Genomic DNA, 24,412 nt, shown 5'->3' with positions numbered 1-24,412 from the left:
CATGGCACCCCAGACCATCACTGACTGCGGGTACTTGACACTGGACTTCAGGCATTTTGGCATTTCCTTCTCCCCAGTCTTCCTCCAGACTCTGGCACCTTGATTTCCGAATGACATGCAAAATTTGCATTCATCCGAAAAAAGTACTTTGGACCACTGAGCAACAGTCCAGTGCTGCTTCTCTGTAGCCCAGGTCAGGCGCTTCTGCCGCTGTTTCTGGATCAAAAGCACACGCGTGTGCATGGTGGCTCTGGATGTTTCTACTCCAGACTCAGTCCACTGCTTCCGCAGGTCCCCCAAGGTCTGGAATCGGTCCTTCTCCACAATCTTCCTCAGGGTCCGGTCACCTCTTCGTCGTTGTGCAGCGTTTTTTTGCCACACTTTTCCTTCCCACAGACTTCCCACTGAGGTGCCTTGATATAGCACTCTGGGAACAGCCTATTCGTTCAGAAATTTCTTTCTGTGTCTTACCCTCTCGCTTGAGGGTGTCAATGATGGCCTTCTGGACAGCAGTCAGGTCGGCAGTCTTACCCATGATTGCGGTTTTGAGTAATGAACCAGGCTGGGAGGTTTTTAAAAGCCTCAGGAATCGTTTGCAGGTGTTTAGAGTTAATTAGTTGATTCAGATGATTAGGTTAATAGCTCGTTTAGAGAACCTTTTCATGATATGCTAATTTTTTGAGATAGGAATTTTGGGTTTTCATGAGCTGTATGCCAAAATCATCAGTATTAAAACAATAAAAGACCTGAAATATTTCAGTTGGTGTGCGATGAATCTAAAATATATGAAAGTTTAATTTTTATCATTACATTATGGAAAATAATGAACTTTTTCACAATATGCTAATTTTTTGAGAAGGACCTGTATATTGTTGAACCTACTAGTACATTTTTACAGCACACAAAATCATCTGTTTGCTTGGAAATGTCAGAAACTTTAACACCTCCTTTACTTTTCATGTGATGACTCAGATTCTTCCAAATACCTGCAATAAACCCAGAATGACCGCAGTAAGAAAAAGAACTCCACTGATGAGACCGATGCGAATCGGAATCTCATCCAAGAGAAACTTGAGAGGATCACGCTGACCTGAGAGGGAACATCTCACATTAAAAATGAATAACTGAAACTGGGGAAATGTTCATGCTGAAAGTTCATCTCAGCCTATTGTTTTCATACTGTTGTTGTTATCAGTTTAGAGAATTTGTGGCTTTTGATATTTTGACATATATTTTGATATTTTGACTTTTTTCTGATCTCTGAAATAAAAGAGCTTATTACACTGCTCTGTGGAATAATTGATTCTGATTGGTCAGTCACGACATACAGAGGTATGTTATCCCTCGTTAACAACCAGTAAAAGCTAATAACACAGGCTCATCCGGGTAACTGAAGTCGTCTCTATACTCTTGCTATGAACAGTTTTTTTGGTGGAAGTTTTGCGTTTGGTTAGCTAATAAAATATTAAAACTGAATTCAATATTATGTGTACAATTATTTAATTATGTCATCCTGGTATTGTGGACTTGCTCTCTCGTTTTTCAGCTGCTGCCATCATCCGTCTCGCCCCCCGCCTGTCAATCTCCTTATGGAATGCTGGTGGAAGGTGAGCATCCACCATCCAAGAACTCTTGCAAAAAGGAAAGAATAATTGCAACCGGGCAATTCGCCGGGCCTTCTGTCCTAGAATTGCACCAGTTTTCAAAGACACTCCATTTATGAGTATACAGGCACCTAGTAGAAGATGCTCTTGCTTCAGAAATAGTATTCAGCACGTGCTGAGGGATTGTAGCTACTAGCAAGCTCTGCTGAGTGGCCAGACATGCAGATGCCTTTGTTCCAGATTGGGATGCCAGATTGAGCCTCTTGCTTGAGATAGGAGGTCCTTCCTCAACTGGACTGTCCAGGGTGACCCCGTCAGTAGTTCTAGCAAGTCTGGAAACCAGGGCTGGGTGGCGCGACCAGCAGCACTGTTTCCTTCTCCTCCCTGATGTTGCACAGCACTTGATGGAGGAGTTTTATTTGTTGAAACACATATTTGCACACTATCGGCCAGTGTTTGAGTGAGTACATTCACTCCCAGGGTGAATTGCTTCATTAGTGAGTGAGTCTCAGTGAGTGTTCTCTGCCGATGCGAAGAGGTTGTAACCTCCATTCTCCTTGGAGTATTTCCGCTCTCAATAGCTTGTCCGCTCCACAGTTCAAATGGCCAGGGACAGCTTGAATAAATAGAAGATGTTGATCTGCCCACAACAGGAGAGTTGTCGCAATCCTCAAGGGGGGGCACAAGTTAATCCCCTGCTTGGTGATTTATGTACGCTACCACTGCCATGTTGTCCGAACGAATGAGAACATGCTGGTGATGAACTTGAGCATAAAATTGCTTGAGGACTAGATGACAAGGCCTTGCATGATGCATCTGTTTTGCGTGTGCTTATCTGTGATATCATCACATCCCATCTGACAGTGCATTGCTTATACAAGGGGACATCGCTTCCAGACATCTGCGAGTCACCACCACATGCATTGATCCTGAATGCCAGGCATGTGCCGGGGAGCGCTTGCATGTGAAGCATAACTAGGTGACACACCGCCGAGGCTGCCATCATCAGACCAATTGCTGCATAGAGATTGAGGCTCACACCCAGGAATGAAATACATTGTGTAGGTTGGAGTTTGTGTTTTTGAAAATTGATCGTAAGCCACAAACAATGTAGGTGGCTGATAAGCATACTCTTGTGAATGTCTAGCGCACTCTCTAAATGAACCATAAGCAACCAGTTGTCCAGATAGTTTCGAACACGCAATCCATTCAGACATAGAGAGGAGAGAATGGCATTCATGCACTTTGTGAATATGTATAGGGCTAAGGACAGGCCAAGGGGGAGGACTGTAAACTGGTATACAACTCCCTCGAATGCAAATCTCAGAAATCTGGATATGGAAGTATGTGTATTTGAGATCCACAGAAACAAACCAATCCCATGGCTAAACTACCGAGAGGATTTGGGATCATCCTGAATCAGCGCTTTTCCAGGGCTTGATTAAGTTGGCGCAGGTCCACAATAGGGCAGAGCCCACAGTCTTTCATGGGAACCAGAAAAGAATGACTGTAAACAAACTCTTGCACTCTTCGGGATGAACTATCTCCACAACTCCTTTTGCCAGCAAGTTGTGAATTTCTGCTCTCAGCAACGGGGCGTATTTGTATATATTTGTGTATATATATATATATATATATATATATATATATATATATATATATATATATATATATATATATACTATATATATATATATATATGTTTTTATCTATATATATATGTATATATACAAACCCGATTCCAAAAAAGTTGGGACACTGTACAAATTGTGAATAAAAACAGAATGCAATGATGTGGAAGTTTCAAATTTCAATATTTTATTCAGAATACAACATAGATGACATATCAAATATTTAAACTGAGAAAATGTATCATTTGAAGGGGAAAATAAGTTGACGTGGCATCAACACATCTCAAAAAAGTTGGTACAATGCCATGTTTACCAATGTGTGGCATCCCTTCTTCTATTTATAACAGTCTGCAAACGTCTGGGGACTGAGGAAACAAGTTGCTCAAGTTTAGGAATAGGAATGTTGTCCCATTCTTGTCTAATAAAGGCTTCTAGTTGCTCAACTGTCTTAGGTCTTCTTTGTCGCATCTTCCTCTTTATTATGCGCCAAATATTTTCTATGGGTGAAAGATCTGGACTGCAGGCTGGCCATTTCAGTACCCAGATCCTTCTTCTACGCAGCCATGATGTTGTAATTGATGCAGTATGTGGTCTGGCATTGTCATGTTGGAAAATGCAAGCTCTGCCCTGAAAGAAACAACATCTGGATGGGAGCATATGTTGTTCTAGAACTTGGATATACCTTTCAGCATTGATGGTGCCTTTCCAGATGTGTAAGCTGCCCATGCCACACGCACTCATGCAACCTCATACCATCAGAGATGCAGGCTTCTGAACTGAGCACTGATAACAACTTGGGTTGTCCTTGTCCTCTTTAGTCCGGATGACATGGCGTCACAGTTTTCCAAAAAGAACTTCAAATTTTGATTCGTCTGACCACAGAACAGTTTTCCACTTTGCCACAGTCCATTTTAAATGAGCCTTGGCCCAGAGAAAACGGCTGCGCTTCTGGATAATGTTTAGATATGGCTTTTTTTTTGACCTGTAGAGTTTTATCCAGCAACGGGGAATGGCACGGTGGATTGTGTTCACCGACAATGTTTTCTGGAAGTATTCCTGAGCCCATGTTGTGATTTCCATTACAGTAGCATTCCTGTATGTGATGCAGTGCCGTCTAAGGGCCCGAAGGTCACGGGCATCCAGTATGGTTTTCCGGCCTTGACCCTTACGCACAGAGATTGTTCCAGAATCTCTGAATCTTTGGATGATATTATTCACAGGATGATGATAACTTCAAACTCTTTGGAATTTTTCTCTGAGAAACTCCTTTCTGATATTGCTCCACTATTTTTCGCCGGAATTGGTGATCCTCTGCCCATCTTGACTTCTGAGAGACACTGCCACTCTGAGTGGTTCTTTTTATACTCAATCATGCTGCCAGTTGACCTAATAAGTTGTAAATTGGTCCTCCAGCTGTTCCTTATATGTACATTTAACTTTTCCAGACTCTTATTGCTACCTGTCCCAACTTTTTTGGAATGTGTAGCTCTCATGAAATCCAAAATGAGCCAATATTTGGCATGACATTTCAAAAGTCTCGCTTTCAACATTTGATATCTATTGTGAATAAAATATAAGTTAATGAGATTTGTAAATTATTCCATTCCTTTTTTACTCACAATTTGTATAGTGTCCCAACTTTTTTGGAATCGGGTTTGTGTGTATATATATATATATATATATATATAAACTTTTTTGGAATCGGGTTTGTATGTATATATATATATACGCACACACAGACACACATTCTATAACTTCCGATAGTGAATTTTAATGGACTGTATCAAACTATTATATGTTATCAGACTTGGAATATAGTGCATGAGTTTACTACATATGATTTATAAATAACTCCTTAAATTGCATAAATGTGTCCCAGTCTTTAATATCTACAGTCAAACAGAAACAAACGTTAATACTTACCAGAATCAGTGTCTGTCTCTAGGACTGACATATCCATTGTCACTAGAAGTAGAATTCAATGAGAGAGACACAGACTAAAATTACTAAACCTATTAAATAATAATATATTATAATAAAGTAAACTGTTAAAAAAGCACATCGAAATTTCTAAAACTTTTACTAAAATTAAGATGAAAACAGAACAAAAACTGATTTGAACTATGAATAAAAACTATAATACTGTAGTATCTCAGTGACACTAAGACTGGTTCAAAACTACAATTATAAATGACCCCACTGAATGCAAGTGTTTAGTATCTATAGTCAAACAAAAACAAACTTAATACTTACCAGAATCAGTGCCTGTCTCCGGGACTGACATATCAGTCATCACTGTAAGTAGAGTTGAAAGACATTAATACGCAACCAATATTAAACACCACCAACTTTAAATAATCAAACACTGAAAGAAATTTATTGACTACTAATCAGGATATGTGAGGAGGTCGCTGTGAGTGTTTGTAGTCTTTGTGGCCCTGATCAGCATTAGTACAGTACCTTCGGCTCTTTCAGCATATGTCAGCATTGGCAGAGAGCTGATGGTTTGAGTCTGAATGCTGCCAGCATATGTGTGATTTGACACAGAGCTGCTGATTTCGGTCTGAGCACTCACTTTAGTCTCAACACTCACAACAGACGCCCAAACTGGCACGCTTGTGCTTGTGTAAGTAGGAGAGACCACGCTAGAGCTGGAGAGAGACTCTGTGCTGCTTGTCACATCTGAAAACACACCTAAGAATGAGAGAGAGAGAGAGAGAGAGAGAGAGAGAGAGAGAGAGAGAGTTAGAGAGATTACATGACAACACTGACTTTTAATGGGCCAGTGAACCTCACAAAACATGTCAAGAGCATGTCCAGGTCTTATTTCACACCAAAATAAAAAGACAAATTTTAATAATTTTTTATTTAATGATTTTTAATTAAACACATTTACTACCAAATTATCATTAACACAAAGCAAAAATTAAAATTTTAATTACTGTTATACAAAGTCTATTTCAATTGTCCATTATTTATATATCAAATTTGTTTCATCTTAAGCATCTAATGTTATTTCATGCTGACTGAAATTACAACTGTATATTTTTTGTATAAAACTTCAGTTACAGTAAAAATGAGAAAAAAAAAATATATATAAATGACCCCTCTGAATGCATAAATATGCCTCCGTGTTTATTAATAGTCAAACAGAAACACTCAATACTTACTAGAATCAGTGCCTGTCTCTGGGACTGACGTGTCTGATACATCTGTCAACACTAGAAGTAGTATTGAAAGAGAGAAACACAGACTAAAATTACTAAAACTACTAAATAATAAAATAATAATATATAATATACAAACAATATTATACTATATATATATATATATATATATATATATATATATATATATATATATATATATATATATATATATATATATAATATTGAAACTGTGAAGTATTTATTTATAGAATTTTTTGTACTGTTGAATTGTAAAAAACACACAACTATATAAATATAAATAAAATATATTAAAAAATATATAAGAAATTACTAAAATGTAAAAATTGTGCCTTGTGAATGTAATAAGAATTTAGAGGTAAAATGTGTCTGTTTGTCATTAAAAATAATTTAATAAATACATAATGGTAAAAGCTGGTTCATCCTACACAAGTGGCTTATCAAAATTATTGTCCAATTAAAAAAATAAATAAAACAATGCAAAAATTTAAATTTTCATTACTGTTAAACAAAATATATAAATTATTTAGTATGTATTTACCATATTTGTTATACTGCCTTTATTTTATGTTTATTGAAATAATTGTTCACTGTAATTTTATATAAAAATATGAATTAGTTACTTAGTTTTGGCATAGAAATGACCTATTTCATGTTTAAATATTTTAGCTAGTAACTAAGCCAACAGAAATTACACCAGACTACTTCATCAAGAAAAAAAAAAAAAAAAATGGCCTCATCGAAATAGACTTTTTATTCATGCAAAATATTTTATTTTGAGGATAAGTATGAACTGTGCATGTTTTGACAATAGAGTGGTGCAGGTATGACATCAGAACCCGTCTAATTCGCCACTGGTTCCTTCGAGATTTTCCTGTTTTGGCCCTGTCACACCCTGTAAACACTAGTGTTCTTTCTCTGAGTACACACTTTCATGACATAATGTCACTTTAACTGTGGGGTAGAAGTCTGCTGTTGAGCTTGCCTCAGTGCAGACTCAGCAGAAGTGAGCAACGAGGGCGCATAGCGGCCGAAAATGGGGCACTTGCGAGCACCCTTCTGAAAACTAAAATTATGAATAGAGCAGGCAAACTGGAGCTAAACTCTGCAGGACAGCGGCCCTCCAGGACCCAGTTTGGGAACCCCTGCCATATGGTCTCATGGACTTTGTAAGTCTGTCATTGTAGGTCCACAAGACTGCAAGTGTGCCATTTGGGACAGGGGCAGAGAATGGAAAAGTGACATCACAGTGCAAAGAATTGGACACGGGAGCTGCAGTATAGAGACCCAGACCTGCAGATTTGCTTTATACAACTTTAGGAAGATCAGGCCCTTTCTTTCAGACTATTGCAATGCTCTCTTAGTAGGTCTTCCAGCCGATTCTATCAAACCTCTACAACTAATCCAGAATGTGGCAGCAAGATTAGTCTTTAATGTGCCAAAAAGCATGTCACACCTCTGTTCATCAATTTGGCTACCAATAGCTGCTCGCATAAAATTCAAGGCATTGATGTTTGCCTAAAAAAACACCACTGGCTCTGTACCGCTTTACCTAAATTCACTACTTTATGTGCACTCTAGGAGCTTGCATTCTGCAAGTGAAGAGACACACAATCACTTTGACAGACCTTTACATGAACTGTTCCCTCCTGGTGGAAAGACCTGCCCAACTCAATCTGAGCAGTCCTTAGCCATCTTCAAGAAAAGGCTAAAAACACATCTCTTCCATCTTCATTTGACCCTCTAACTCTAGCATTCTATATTTCTATTTTCTTTATCTCTGTTCTCACTATTTGTCTTCTTTAAATAGAGAGAGGGAGCCTCTGAAACTAGCATTCTTTATTCTTTTTCTATTCTTACTACTTGTTTTCTTTATTAAAATCAAAGCCTCTAACACTATCGTTCAACCTTCTTTTTTTATCTATCTTCTTGTTTTCTTTTTATTTATTATAAAAAAAATAAAATAAAAAAACTTGGTATGTGTACTGCATTAACCTTAACGAGACTTGACACAGTACTTACATATTATTGCCCTTTTGTTGGTTTTGATTGCTTCTATTGTCCTCATTTGTAAGTCGCTTTGGATAAAAGCGTCTGCTACATGACTTATCGTAAATGTAATAGAGACTGAGTAGTAGTGAATGTAGAGATTTTATATCCTTTTATATTTATATTATTCAAGTAAAGATTGCATTGGAATTATTAACGCATACTGTATCATCAATTGCCATAGCCTTTCTAATGGCTGGCGTGAAAAAAATTGCTTTTCCACTCTAGAAATCAGAAAATGTACACGTATTCCACACAGGCAGTGAGAATAATACAGTAAGCGCTAACAAACCCAACGAGTTCTTAAAGGGATACTCCACCCCAAAATGAAAAATTTTGTCATTAATCACTTACCCCCATGTTGTTCCAAATCCGTAAAAGCTCAGTTTGTCTTCGGAACACAATTTAAGATATTTTGGATGAAATCCTGGAGGCCTGTGGCTGTCCCATTGACTACCAAATAAATAACAGTGTCAAGGTCTCTAAAAGGTATGAAAGTCGTCTTCAGAATACTCAATCTGCCATCAGAATCAAAGCTAAATACACATAGAAACAGCGCATCCTTGTGGCGCGGATGACACAGAAGAGCATACACAGCATACAGTGATATGGAGAGAGACAGAGGAGACCGTTGACAAAGGAATTATTGAAAAAAGTCGCAATTTTTGTTTTCTTCTCTTACAAAAAGTGTTCCTGTCACTTCATATAACCCAGATTGCATGTCTGATGGCAGATGGAGTATTCTGACGATGACTTTCATACCTTTTATGGACCTTGACACTGTTATTTATTTGGCAGTCTATGAGACAGTCTCAAGCCTCCAGGTTTTCATCCAAAATATCTTAAATTGTGTTCCAAAGACGAACTGAGCTTTTAAGGGTTTGGAACGACATGGGGGTAAGTGATTAATGACAAAATTTTCATTTTGGGGTGGAGTATCCCTTTAAGTTTGGTAATATAAACATCAAATATTATATAACTACATTCACTATTGAACTCTCTTAAGACAATTAACCATGGTTTTACTACAAATAAAACAAACAAAAAAAAAGATGTTCACTAAGGTTTTACTATGGTTACTACAATAACCATTTTTAATTATGGTATTCATAGTAAAACTGTGGTTATACAAATGGTAATCAATAAGCCAAAAAAAAAAAAAACTAAGAAAAATAAAAGGACAAAGAAAATGCATGTGAACACAAGACGGCAAGCTCTGATAAAACAAATCTAGCAAATCTTTGTAGTAACGTGAGTGTAAATGTTGTTTTCACAATACGACTTAAAAGCCCAACTCGGGAAATGAGAGTTTCCGAGGAGCATGTGAATGCAGTAATTGCACTTGCTCTAAAGGCAGCAGGTAGCCTTCTGTTAGCTAGATGAGTTAAACATGTTTAAATTAAAATTCCTAAAATTGAACATTCTAAAGTGTGGTTGTATTTCACAACAGAGGTTTCTGACACTGTGACAAAAATGTCTTTCTACAATTGCATGTAAAGGGGGAAACATGCCAAACCTATTGAAACATTTGAAGACACACAGGATGAACTTAAAAGCAGAGGGTTCAAAAGCTTGTGGATATCAGCTGGCAATGTGGGCATCCCCAGCCCCAGTCAGACCAGCCCTAGCAAAGTGGAGGACATTGATTATGACGATGACAGCAACCTTACATAGTAGACTAATGTAATGTTCATTGTAAAATGCAAATCTTGCATTTATGGTAACAAATGATTTGTAAAATATTTAACATGAATTATGTTGATCATTTTGGCTCTCCAGCTAGAAGTACTAGTAGTACAGTGAGCCCAGTCACCTTGGCATAGAAGGCTATATTGACAAAGTAGAAGTTTATTTAATACAGAGAGATGACCACTGCCCTTAATCCTCGCTACCACCCACCATCCAGGAATGATCTGTCCAACACTTTTATTCCTGTATGGTGCTCTGTTGAGAAACGACCACTTTCGGGTGGACCAGTGTGTCACAGAACCACTATTTAACAGTTACTGTGCACTGCACCAGTGATGGCCACAATAAGCAGAAGATGCTATACACCAAAGCATTGCAAAGTCACAGATAGGCCTCCTGGTGGCAGACAAGATAAATTCCATTCTCCGGGAATTCCAGATAAACACTAAAGTTGTAGCTGCCACAGTAGACAACACCAGCAATATGGATGTTGCACTGAAGAATCTGAAGATTTTTAAGCTTGGGTGCTTTGCCCATACCCAAAACCTGGCAGCACAGAAGGTTTATAGCATCAGTGCCATTACAAAGTGGTGTGCCAGAATTCTAGCTATTGTGGTGTGGCTGAAGAGGTTCGCCGGGGCTAAGACCATCCTGCGGGAGAAGCATCAACTTCTCAGTAAGTATTAGAGTAGCCTTATAAATCTTAAAACTTTTGTTTCAAAAGTTACATCTTCAGTAGATTGTAATTCAAAAAGTATATATTTGTGTTTCAGATCTGCCAGAGTTTTTATTACAGGATGGAGACATTCAGAAAGTCCTCCAGGAGGCCACTTTGATGGACCCTCGCTTCAAAGGCAAACTTGCGTGTGTTGTTGCTGATGCTTCTTGTTAATTCTGACATACTCTCCTCACATACTTTTGCCTCACATATTTTTGTTTTTTGCCAACTATATAAGGGAAGTATGTGTATGTACTTAGAAACATACATTTTCAAAAATAAGCATAAATTCACGTTTTCTGTATGGGTGTGTGCAGTTTATGTTGTAGAACAAAATGTCAGAGTATCGTCAAGTTATGATCACTAGGCCTATACAGGCATTATTTTACTCAGAAATTGAAGAACCTCATTATAAAACCCTGTAGAAAAATCTTGAAGGAACCAGCAGCAAATTAGTCTTCCAGGTTCTGACTTCATACATGCACCACTCTATTACTCATTAAGTACAGTCTTAACTAATTGATCAGCTTATGTTAAATGATTGAACACGTTACGTACCCCAAACAGTGAGTTTGTACGTCTCTGGGAACCCGCTCCGCGGCGCCTCATAATCTGTGTTCTTGTAACGACACTGATAAACACCCTGGTCAAAAACACTTACTGACGTGATGCTCAATGAGAAGATACCGCGACTGATGTCGTGTTTGGACGGTAATTTCATGATGCTGTAATCAATACCGAAGTCCATCTTTCCAGAGCTCAACCGCAGGATTTCTCTGTCATCTTTCAGCCATTGGACATAAATGTCTTCCCATGGTTTATTTTTAGGAATATTTCCAAAGCACTCCAAAGTGATACCGTCACCCTCAAACGCTTCCACATAACTTGTAAAAAAAGCTGGTGCTGCAGAGACACAAGAGAGATTTACGTTGCATTTTTTCTACCTGTTGAAGTTTTTACTACAGGAAGATTGATATTATAAAGTCAGCAAGACTCTTTATTTTCTTAGACATAAAGGTTCTAAAAAGGGTTTTGATTTCAGAAAGATCTGATTACAAAGGAGAACCTTTTTTTTATGTTCTCTGTGACCCAAAATCTTAACATTTATGTTTTTTTTTTGTTTGTTTGTTTGTTTGTTTGTTTGTTTGTTTTTTAAACCAAACAGCCGATTCACAAACTCTGTATAATGAAAAATGGTTCATTTAGAAGTTATTTACTGCAAATATTTATAGAGGAAGCTCCATTTTTTAAGAATTTCATTTTTGGGGTCATTCTCAGGAATTCGTGCCGTTTGTGTCCCCACAAATGACTACTGAAGTAATTAACAGGATACTGAACTTAGTCACATTTATTGATACATTGAACTTTACTGGTGTGTAAGAAGTCTCTTATGCTCATCAAGGCTGAATTTATTTGATGAAAAATACAGAAAAGAAAAAAAAAGTAATCTTGCAAAATGTTATAACAATATAAAATAATGGTTTCTATTTTAATATCCTTTAAAATATAATTTATTTCTGTGATGCAAAGCTAAATTTCCATCAGCCATTACTCCAGTATAAAGTGTCACATGATCCTTAATAAATCATTCTAATATGCTGATTTGTTATTAGAATTATCAATGCTGGCAAAAGTTGTGCTGCCAAATATTTTTTATTTTTTATTTTTTTGGAAACTGTGATAATTGTTTCAGGATTCCTTGATGAATAAAAGAACATTTATTTATTCAAAATATAAATATTTTCTAACAATATAAATCTGTGCTATCACTTATAAATTTAACACATCCTTGCTGAATAAAAGTTTTAATTTCTTTAAAAAAAAAGAAAGAATAAAAATTCACTGACCCCAAACTTTTGAACGGCAGTTTATATTGTTAGAAAAGATTTCTATTTTAAATAAATGCTCTTCTTTTTAACTTTTTATTTGTAAATCCTGAAAAAAAAGTATCACAGGTTCCAAAAAAATAAATTAAGCAGCACAACAGTTTCCAGCACTGATAATAAATCAGCATATTAGAATAATTTCTGAAGGATCATGTGACACTGAAGACTGGAGTAATGATGCTGAAAATTCAGCTTTGAATCACAGGTATAAATTAGACTTTAATGTATATTAAAATAGAAAAACATAATTTAACATCGTAATGATATTTCACAAAATTCAATTTTTCCTGTATTTTTGATCAAATAAATGCAGCCTTAATGAGCATAAGAAACTCCTTTAAAAACATAAAAAAAGTTCTGATCCCAAACTTTTGAACGGTAGTGTGTGTGTGTGTGTGTGTGTGTGAATATATATATATATATATATATATATATATATATATATATATAATATATATATATATATGTTATATATATATATATATATATATATATATATATATATATACAGTATATATATATATATATATATATATATATATATATAATATTACGTATATATATATTAGTGCTGTCAAATCGATGAATCGCAACCAAAATAAAAGTTTGTTTTTAATATGTGTGTAGTACATACATACAAACACATATATTTAAGAAATATTTACATTTATAGATATACTGTGTTCATATTTCTATATGATTTATATTATACATAAATATAAATATATATGTGACGAGTGAGGCGGGGCTGAGAGCCGTAGGAGTGGAACATGGCCGGTGGAGTTGATGAGTTACACCTGCGCAACTCACTCGAGTCCCATGGAGGTGCTCCGAAATTATAAAAAGAGAAGTAACAACAGTGAAGGACGAGAGAGGACCAGGCCTGGAGGTGAGTGGCGCAGGTGTCATTCATTATCTTTCCCTCCACCGGCCTCATTCTGACTCGTGGGAGCGAAAACACATTTGTTGAGCATTAATCTATAATAATGATGGTTCCTTAATATTTGTGGCAGTTATGGACCTGCTACTTAGGTGGGAAAATATGATTTCTTGAAAGTTCAGAAGTACCTTTTTGCAAATTCAACAACAAATATTCATTAAGGCCCGGTTTCCTGAGAATTATTATTATTTTTTTTTACATTTACATCTAGTAATTGACAACTCTGAATTGTAAGTTTTTGCCATACTTACTCGACACCTGTAGTAATACAGAGCAAATGGGTTTTGTTCCCTCCCAGAGACATTCATATATATCTCCATCATTCAGCATCACATCTGACAGAATGAGGGATAAGTCCTCAGATTCTGTAGGATCACTGAGGAAGTTCACCCGGTCTTCAAACCCTCTCCCGACCATGACAACATCTCCACGTAGAGAGATGACGTCTTTGCCCATTGCCTCCCAGTGAACGTGCAACTCTTCCACAGGGAATCCTGAACCATTGCAGGACAAGATCACGCTTTCTCCTAGATATGCCTGGACCTCCGACATCTGAAGGTAGAAACCTAGACAGACTGGATGAGAAAATGCATTAATGCAGATAAAGCTGATTAAATATGGAAGAAAAATAATGTCAATTGTCTTTGAAAAAAATAAAAATAAAACCATGTGAAAGTGAAAAAATAATGCATTGCATTATCAGTGCATTATCACTTCTAGAGAAATATTCTATCTAGGGCTGCACGATAAATCAAAATGAAATCGAAATTGCGATTAGGCAGAATCTGCTATTGTCATGCGTATCTTTTAGTGAAGCACGGTTCTTTGATCAGTAGTAAATCTCCATCCAAAGACCAGAGGGCGCTCTCGCGCTGAAACTCCAAATACGCCCCACAGAAGAAGTCCGGAACCTGCCTATAGCGGTTGCTGAATAAACAGAAGATTTAAATGCTTTCATTGATTCAACCTGACTAATAAACACATGACTACAGCAATATATGGTTTATCTGAGTTCTTATCCTAATTTTCATTATAATAAAGTATATCTATAATGCAGTGCTAATCGACATAGCCTTTATCACAGCTTAGAATACTATGAAATATGTTGGGTGCCTTATTCTGTGTAAGAAGCCACATCATCTCACAGAAGGATTTATTTCAAACACTCGGCTGACGTTATGAAGTGAGTTTGGAGTAAAAACATGTTATTAAATGTGGTATTTTCATGTGCTTTCAGATGGAGCAGCATTTACTAAACAGAGCCGGAGTTCCATTCGAAGCTACGTAACCAGCTGTCATTATCTCGAATGATTTCTTCTATTTCATAATTGTACGATTATATTGTCTGCAATTTTTTTGCATAGCTTGTCAAAGAACTACGGCTCTGTGTAGTAAATGCTGGTCCATCTGAAAACTTGTGAAAATACCACATTTAATAACATGTTTTTACTCAACCAGTTTTGTATAAAGCGCTATACAAATAAAGATGACCTGACTTGACGCTAATGGGAAACTCCTGTTTCTCTGTTACTGAAGCCTGATTTGTAAACATTTGTGTAGCTGCACAAACCAGTGGTGCTTGATCCTGCCAGAAGGGCAGTACTGACCGCTATATAAGTCGGCTCGGAGTGCCATCTCATCAGAATCATTTGACTGAAGCAACAGCCAATGATTCGCGTGCAGCTTAAAGCATGGATTGCAATGCTCGTTCCCTTATTTTAGAGAACCGAGGTTATGTTAGTAACCGGAGCATTCCCAATTGAACAGGACACTAATTGACGCTAATGGGGAACACATCCAGCAGCTCAGTGCTATGAGCAGAAGCAGAACTAAGCCTGCTCTACAAGCCCAACTCTGGAGCACTCATTAGAGGGCCCATTAAGCCTGAGCTACAGAAGAGACCGTCGTAAATATGAGGTCTACTTAACTAAGCCCTTCCGCTCAAAAGGGGAATGGGTAGATTCAAGCAGAAAAGATATGCGCCTGCATAGCAGGGACATCCAAATGGTAAAATCTAACAAAGGTAGACGGCGACAACCAGCCGGCAGCCGCACAAATCTCCCCAATATAAATCCCACTGGACCATGCCAAGGAGGTAGAATGGGCCCTCACACCTATAGGGCATTGCAAGTCAGGGCTATAGCATCAACTATCCAGCGAGATAGTAACTGACAGCCCCTTAGAGCAGCCTTCAAAGCACACAAAGAACTGCTCTGATTGTCTGAACAACCGAGAACTCTCAACATACAATCGGAGTGTCCAAAAAGGACACAGCAAGTTGGGACCCTGGTCACCATTCTCTGTAAGGAGAGCTAACAGGGAAATAACCTGGGCTCTTAATGGAGTTGAGAGCACCTTAGGTACGTAACTGCTTCAAAGTTGTAGAACAACTTTACAGTCGTTAAGCCCAAATTCAAGACAGGAAGTGCTGACTGACAGAGCTTGAAAGTCACCTACTCATTTGACGATGCCAAGGCCAAAAGAAGAGTGGTTTTGAGTGACATGGGCTGCAGGTCAGTCGTTTGAAGCAGCTCAAAGAGAGGGCCCTTGAGTGTCCTCAGGGGTATAGACAAGCCCCATGTCGGCACAGTTCTAGGGTGAGGTGGGTTCAGTCTCTGAGCTCCCCTTAGAAATGTAATGACCAGGTTGTTTCTGCAGATAGGGTGGCCAGCCATGAGAGAATGATTTGCCATGATGGCTGCCACAAAAAGCTTGAGTGTGGAATGGGTACAGCCCTTGTCCAACTTCAGATCCAGACTTCGGGCTGAACACCAATGTAGCGTCTGGACCAATCAGACACACCATTTTTCATTTGATTCAACAAATCAATTATTCATTAGATTAAAAAATAATCACAGATCCCTCATAAACCCAATAAACATACTGGGCACCAGCATGTCTGGGAATGACACAATGCCCCTGGTTACCATGGAAACCAGGACCCCTCAGACAGATCAGATAAACCTTTACAACCTAATGGCATGTTGAGAGTCCTCCCTCTCACTACATTTTCCATAGGAAAGACACATAATGCACAGCAAAATGGACTCTTCTCTAATTAATTAATAGGAAAACCTTTCTTTGAATGAGCACACATATACTTCAGGTCATTGTGTATGTTTTTACTCTTTTTGTAAATTGTCTTTTGTATTTTATACTGTTTTATGCATGTCTTACCATGTTTAGTATCTATGAATTCTTCTGATGATCTAAACAAGAGTGTGTATTATATGTTGGTACATAGGCAATATAATAGTGTTCTAAGAATCTTTAGTAATTTTGCATTAACACTCAATAGAGTCCCATATGTAAATTACCATGCTTTCAGACAAAGTATTCCCAACCTTCCACTTGGAATTTCAGCCTTCTCATTGGACAAACCCATCCTGAGAGGCGTGGATCTTCTCAGACCTTAAAAGGCTCACACACAGTTCTACCCATGGTCTTCTTCTTCTGCTAAGTCTTCTGCTAAATCTTCTGATTGCTGAATGTGTGGAGAGCCTGAGCCGGTGCGGGCATGCCCAGTAGGCTCCAACACAAAGCCAATCAGTCTGCGGTTCTGTTAGATTCTGAGAAGATGAGGACGTGAGCTAGAACGCTTCTAAGGACACATTAAGTTTGTGCCAGGCCTCGTGCCTCTACTTTCCATTCACCAAAAGTCCTAGGATCTCAGATGATGTCTCTCTTAGCTCTTTTTCACTTTCCACTAGGAAGAAACTCCCAATCACCACTGAGTCAGAACATCACTTTTCAAACCCGGAAGACGGTGTTCGCGACTCCTATACCTCCGAACCTCCAAATCATCAAGACTTTCACCCGAGACTGCATCCTGACGCTCATTCCAGGCTAAGGCAATGCAGGTATCGTGCATTTAACTAAACGAAAAAGAGGTTTAGTATAAGCTATAGACCCCATTATAAACAGCGCTGATGGTTTTACATTTTTCATAGCTTCAATCTCTGGTTTTCCTGATGGTATCATCCATCAAATCTCATTTGCCCTTTCCCCTGTATGAGTGATTGTATGCATATTTGTTTGTTTGTTAGACTAGTTTGTGTTAGTGATAGATAATAAAACTGTTGTGCACAAATTACATGAGTTTCTGATTCTGCCTTGCAAATTAATTGTCCATTTACGATTTTTATACTTGCTTAATGCTCCGATGCATTAATACTGTATGAAAGTATTTTCTGTGGCCACAAAAATATCCTTTCTTAGAGTTTATATGAAATTACGCTAAATGTTTGCTGGATTAGTTGATGGCAATTTAATTCTGTTACAGTTACTACTGGCAGCTCATATAAATAATTGTAATGAATCATAATTAATTGTAATTGATTGTTTATATGCCTTGTATAGCTGCTTATAAGCTGGCTAGACTCCCATCAAGGGGCCAAACATGAAGGCTCCACAGCTGTGGCTGGGGATGCCAAATCTTGCCCTTTGCATGCGTGAAAAGGTCTCTTCTCTGTGGTATTGGCCACGGGGCTGCAGACAGCAGCTGACTCAGCTCTGGAGATCAAGTTTGTTTTTTTCCAGTGTGGGGCCACTAGGAGGAGTGAGCATTTTGTTTCCCTGAGTTAACCTGAGGAACCAGGGTGATCGGAGGCAAGGTATTCAGACGGGTGTTGGGCCAACTGTGGGCCAGAGCATCCTGTTGTCTTGAGAAATAGATTGAACATTGGTGGTTAATACTGTATAAGCTACCACTGATGTGTTGTCTGAACAGATCAGGACGTGGTGACCCTTTAAGGCTGGCAGGAAGGTTTTAGGGCCAGTAATTTCGAGGCAGATGATATGTAGGCGTCACACGTGGATCGACCAGCCGTACGTAGGGTTGCCCTTGTAAAGAGCACCCCAGCCCGAGATGGATGCACCTGTCATGACTACCTTTCTTCTGGAAATTATTCCTAACTGAACGCCTGATGAGAACAGGTGAAGCGTTGTCCAAGGGGCCACAACTCTGATACAGCGATTGATTACCCATAGACTGTATAAAAACATGGGGGTAGTGTCCGTGACGTCTCCCGTAGATCCCGTAAGAGCGTTTTTGAAGCTCAAAGTGGCCTTAGCGGGCCGTCACCATTTTGGCAGCGTGTCACCGCATGTCACTCCCGGATAATCGAAAATAGGCAAAAAGGCGGGAGCTGGTTGCTGAAGCCACGCCCACCTAGCTCGACAACAGTGTCAGCAGTGGCAGTCCACCTGTCACTCAAGTGGTCACGCCCTTAATTATGCAGAACTTTAAGGCTTAATATAATTTAAACAGATGAGATATTGAAAAAATCACCCCCCTCACAGTTGTCATGAAGGACAAAATTAGCTATATAGATCAAAATCATTTTTTGAACCAGGCTGTAAACATGTTTTTTCCTGTTGTAAAGTTGGCCATTTTAACATGGGAAGTCTATGGAATTTACTCCCTTTTGCAGCCAGCCTCTAGCGGCCAGTTGACGAATTACAGTTTACAATCACTTCCTTGTTGTCTTCATGAGAGAAAGCGGAAGGTTGATGCTTGTGATTACCCTGATATATCACCAGCCCAGGCACCAGCCATGGGACCAACATGACTTTTGACCCAATACTGGAGGGTCCGCATGTGTAGCAGGCCCAGGGGAATCACAGAGGAGACGGCCGACATGAGGCTGAGCAACCTGTGAAAGATCCTGAGGGGAGGCGTAGTCCCTAACTTAAACAATGCCACCTCTCGCTGAATGTTCAGGGAGCGTTCTGGCGTAATCCGGTCTATAACTGTTCCCCGAAAGGACACTCACTGTCTGTGAGTCAGAAAACTCTTGGCTGAGTTGATTCTCAGCCCAAAACACTCCAGATGTTTGAGCAACAATGACCTATGAGCCAGGTGTCGAGGTAGTTAAAGATGTGGATTCCCATCTGTCTCAGAGGGGAAAGAACCACATCCATGCACTTTGTAAAAGTGCAAGGGGCCAGGGACAGTCCGAATGTTAGGTCTGTTTACTGATAGGCCACTCCCTCAAATGCGAATCTCAAGAACAGTCTGTAAAGGGGGGCTATTTGGATGTCAAAGTATGGATCTTTAAGATCCACAGACAGAAACCAGTCCTCGGGACATATTTGCACAAGGATCTGTTTCAAAGTTAACATTCTGGGGAAGTTGTGGCCTAATGGTTAGAGCGTTTGACTCCTAACCCTAAGGTTGTGGGTTTGAGTCTTGGGCCGGTAATACCACAACTGAGGTGCCCTTGAGCAAGGCACCGAACCTCCAACTGCTCCCTGGGCACCGCAGCATAAATGGCTGCCCACTACTCTGGGTGTGTGTTCACTGCTGTGTGTGTGCACTTTGGATGGGTTAAATGCAGAGCACAAATTCTGAGTATGGGTCACCATACTTGGCTGTATGTCATGTCACTTTCACTTTCATTCTGAATAGCTGTCGCATGACAGCATGATTCAGATGTATGAGAATTGGTTTGAGCCTTTCATCTTTCTAGGGAACGAGAAGGTAGCAGCTGTAAAAAACTGACTTGTTCGCTGAAGAACCATTTCTATGGCACCTTTTGCAAGCAGTGTTTGTACTTCAGACTGAAGAACATGAGCTTTGTTGTCCTGTATGAAGTCTGAACCACGACTCTGAAATGAGGCAGCCTGTGAGTGAGTTGGAGTGAGTAACCTTGTTCTAAGGCTTTTAAAATCTAAATGTATCTTTGTTTATGTGTTTTTGACTGTACATGACGTGAAAACAGTTATCTATTTAGGTTTGTACGTTAGCATGGACTCACTAACTTTAACGTTAGCTAGTTTTAGCCAGAGATACCTTGCTGAACAACAAGATAACATTAATGTTCTGCTTGAGCAGATGTAAATTGTAACTTAATGAGAGTATGACAACCAGAAAATGAACGTTTTCATCTTCATTTGGATTGGGGTTGAATGCTTAGGGACATTTTGCTGTCTTATTTGGTTTTAGGAAATGAATAAAATAAATCCCATTGCCCATCCTCTCAGGATACATGGAATCAGTGTTACAAATGCCCCAGACACACCGTTTTTCCATTTTTGTATAATAAACACCATCAAACCGATGAGAGCTTTGGATCTTCCAATGTTTCTCTATGGCGCTGAAACCTAAAGATGTCTGAGTTCCGTTCCCCATGCAGCTGATACTCAACTGCCATTGGCTTATCTGCATTCGATGGGAGGGGCTTACCAATAGGTCAATTCAGCATTGCAGATCTAGGAACTGTTGGAATAGCAGTAGAGAAGCAATGCATGATCTCCATCTGCTCTTTGCTGCTCACCAGTAGGTGGCACAAGCGGGTGTTGTTGATGAAGACCAAAGCAACAGGTAAAGCAAGTCATTCATACACAAAACTGATTTGCTGAAATGGAGCAGTGTTATCAGGGCCAGTGTGTGTAGGCGAAAAAGCTGATTAAGACACAAAAGCTGTGTTTACGTTTAATTCAACATCTTGGCCTTCATGTAAGCTGCTTTCTCTATGAAAGAAGATTATAATGATATTTTACCCGATGTGAGTTACACAACTAACATATCAAAGGGAAGGCATATATTGTTTTTGGTTGCTTAGTTTCCTTAACTTTATACGTCATACTCCAGGTTTCCCCAACTACCCTTGATGTGACTCAATGAACTAATACAGTTATATAAAAAAACACCAAACTCAGAATACACCTAACTGATGATGCAAAAATACAGACCAGATGATGTTCCTAGAATATGAACGCAAGTTACGCAACATGCAAAACTGAATGTTAAACTTTTCCCATAAAGAAAACACTTAACGTGTTTTATTGCCTCAAGACAGTGGCCAAATGATCACATCCTGTATCTGATAAAATATTCTGTTTACAGTTAAGCAGATGATCTCAGAATATTAATACAATGCACAAAGTTTCACCTAAGCCTTTCTATCCCCAAGAATGGCACAGTAAAGTTAGTTTTTATCTCCCTTGCTGTACATACAGCACACAAATGTCTTGATGAAAAAAAATGACTGTAATCCACCAAAATTTTTTTTTTTTTCATGTTCCAAAGGATATAGTATGTTCCTAGTTAAAAGACAGACATACTACAGGTGATATTTTGCTAATACCTCTTTTATATGTTAAATACACATTTATTTAAAAAAATTACTGTAAGTCCCCAAAAGGTTTTTTTTTTTTTTTAGTTTTTTTTGGAGGATTAACATCGTCCAAGTTGTTGAAATTTTGAAAATTGCAAAGTGAAAATGGCACCTGTTCGTATAATGACTCAGTTCCTCTACCCATAATATTGCATTTGCAGTGAACAAGTTATCTGGTCTGAATCAGGAGAGAAATATGCACAGATCAAGCACCGTTAACAAGCCAAAACAGCTCTAAACAAATATGAGGGTGGATTTTGGTGTGACAGGACAACAGGGGATGGACTTTTTCATTGGAGGAAGCATTATTATGCGTTATGTACTCATATTTTAAAGTAGTTAAAATGCCTTAATGGTGGATTTGTTTTTTCACGGATATGCAGCTTTTGGCTTCACAACATGTTAATTGATTGACTGGATTCGTAATGGATGAACTTGTGGATTATTGTGCTGTTTCTATCAGCTGTTTGGACTTAATCTGACTACACCAATTCACTGCAGAGGATCCACTGGTGAGTAAGTGATGTAATGCTAAATCTAGATGCAAAATACATCTACATCTTTGATGGCATGACGATGAGGACATTTTCAGAAAACCTCAACTTTTGGGTGAACTATTCCTTTTATATCAGCAAATATACAGATACTAAACAGAAGAAATAACTTACCTTTGAGTGCCAGAATAAAAATGAATATAGTTCCAAGAATATGCATTTCCTCTCAGAAAACCTATTAAAAAAAATAAATAAATACATAAATAAATAAGGGTTATTAAATAATAGGTATTAGTATTTAAAACCTAATGGACTGTGTTTTGGGCAGCAGAATGATCATCTAATAATCTGCTACTTGAGCCCCCGCCTCTGTCACTCCCACAAACGCTTCTAAAGCTTTATTTAATAGTGCTAATGTGTGTGACACTGAGCCTGCAACCAAACCCACATAAAATACCTTTTTTTTATAGATTATCAAAAAATTATGACATTTAATTGTTAGACACAATACTGCAATAGTTAGATTAGTTTATTTCTAAAGCTCATGGGATTCTAAAATTATTTTAGTATTTACATGCTATTGTAGTATTCATTAATATTTTGAATCAATTTGAATCAGTTTTTAAGTTTTAGTAATTTTATGTGCTTTTATAACTTTCATTAGTATTTTTTTAATAAGTTTAGCTTGATTTTTTCTATTTATTTTTCAGGCATTTTAGTACTTTGACTTAAATATTTTATTTTTAATGTATATTTTATGAATATCATAATATTAATATTGTTTTATTACAATTTTACTTAATGTATTTTATTGTTAAATTTATTTTAGTTAATTGCCCAGATAAGTATATTTTAAAAGTTTACATTTTACTTTTAATTAACAATTACGACACTGGTTATGTACATTAGTCACTGAAACTAAAGATTTAACTTGTATTTGCCTATTGATGTTGACTGATGAGGAAAACACTGTATGGATATGTTATATTTCATATTATTACATCATGTTTGATGACAAAACAAAATTGAAAAAAGAAAAACTAAATAACATGAAAAAATAATGCATTAATAGTTTGTTTTACTTAAGACATTGGACTATTTACACAATGCATTTTATCATATACATTGATGTTTTAATTAAAACTTTCATTTCTACTTGTAAGTTGCTTAATTGTTTTTTTTTTTTTTTTTTTTTTTTTTTTTGCAGTCATTTCAGCACTTCATGATTTATTATTGAGCATTTGATAAATACTAAGCCTTCAGCACTGAAATGAAATGTTCCTCCAATATTGTTAATCGACATCATGGTATTTCCAGCTGAAACCATCACTGTACCGCAGTAAATCCACAATATCTTTTTGTAAGAGCTGAAGTGCATGATATGATGAGGAAATTAAATGAGTACTTACCAAGTGTTGAGTTATTCAATCAGTGTTTGTGGTTTAGTTTGCAGCATTCATTCAGTGTGTTTTAAGCCGCTCTTGTCTCGTCTTCAATCACAAAGAAGTTCAGTGCACTTCAGAGCCAAGTTACATGCTGAACAGAAAGAACATGAATCCAACAGCTCTGTACGTGAGTGTCATGCTGCACAGATGCTGCTTTATGTTTAGGGCCTGGGGTGACATGGGTGTTAAAATATGACCTGACGCAACATCCCAATTACATTACACTGCAGTAGTGCCATTAACATTGCAATACTGCATTGCATTTGGATGGACTTAATAAGTCGGAAAAGCCTTGTTTCTGTCCCCAATGCACGTTTAGTTCACCTTTGTCTTTGAGTATTTTTAACGTATAAGCCCGGGCTGTGAAACATTAGACATAGAGGCACACAGGCACCAGGATCATCTTCTGAATAATGGAATTTCTTGGCTTGACTTAAAGTATTTACAATCTCCAATCACCCTTCAACACTTCTGGCAGAAACGCACGCTCTATTTTAGGACTCCTTAGACTTATCTGACTCACAAGAGGACAATAACAGAGGAGTTTGTAAAAAGCATGATTGATTATATATATATATCTTTCACAGTGATCAGATAAAATAATATGCATGGCCAGATAAATTAAAATCCATGTAAAAATCCAAGTCA

The 24,412-nt window shown here is 37.9% G+C and overlaps 1 protein-coding gene across 1 annotated transcript; it reads right to left on the bottom strand.

The window, feature by feature from the left end:
* Positions 1 to 797: 797 nt before the first annotated feature.
* LOC122141197 lies at positions 798 to 24,335 on the bottom strand. The gene is made up of 9 exons (XM_042747586.1): positions 23,729 to 24,335; positions 22,494 to 22,554; positions 13,957 to 14,280; positions 11,438 to 11,782; positions 6,406 to 6,456; positions 5,696 to 5,929; positions 5,489 to 5,530; positions 5,159 to 5,200; positions 798 to 1,090 (listed from the first exon to the last, which is right to left on the bottom strand). The coding sequence occupies exons 2-9, from the start codon at positions 22,537 to 22,539 to the stop codon at positions 969 to 971; spliced, it is 1,206 nt and encodes a 401-aa protein (XP_042603520.1). The 5' UTR covers positions 22,540 to 22,554; positions 23,729 to 24,335; the 3' UTR covers positions 798 to 968.
* Positions 24,336 to 24,412: the final 77 nt, after the last annotated feature.

Source organism: Cyprinus carpio, chromosome A1, assembly GCF_018340385.1.
Source record: "Cyprinus carpio isolate SPL01 chromosome A1, ASM1834038v1, whole genome shotgun sequence".
In the NCBI taxonomy this organism is placed as follows: Eukaryota; Metazoa; Chordata; class Actinopteri; order Cypriniformes; family Cyprinidae; genus Cyprinus; species Cyprinus carpio.
The sequence above is the reverse complement of the archived record's forward strand: the minus strand, read 5'-3'. Positions and strand labels throughout refer to the sequence as shown.

What these genes read in the sequence shown, in the direction of transcription:
- LOC122141197 (XM_042747586.1), bottom strand. Translation starts at nt 22,539, where the DNA reads ATGCATATTCTTGGAACTATATTCATTTTTATTCTGGCACTCAAAG. An exon ending in TTTTATTCTGGCACTCAAAG is followed by an intron (nt 14,281 to 22,493) that starts GTAAGTTATTTC and finishes TTTCTCATCCAG; the next exon opens with TCTGTCTAGGTTTCTACCTT. An exon ending in GTACAAACTCACTGTTTGGG is followed by an intron (nt 6,457 to 11,437) that starts GTACGTAACGTG and finishes TACTACTTCTAG; the next exon opens with TGTTGACAGATGTATCAGAC.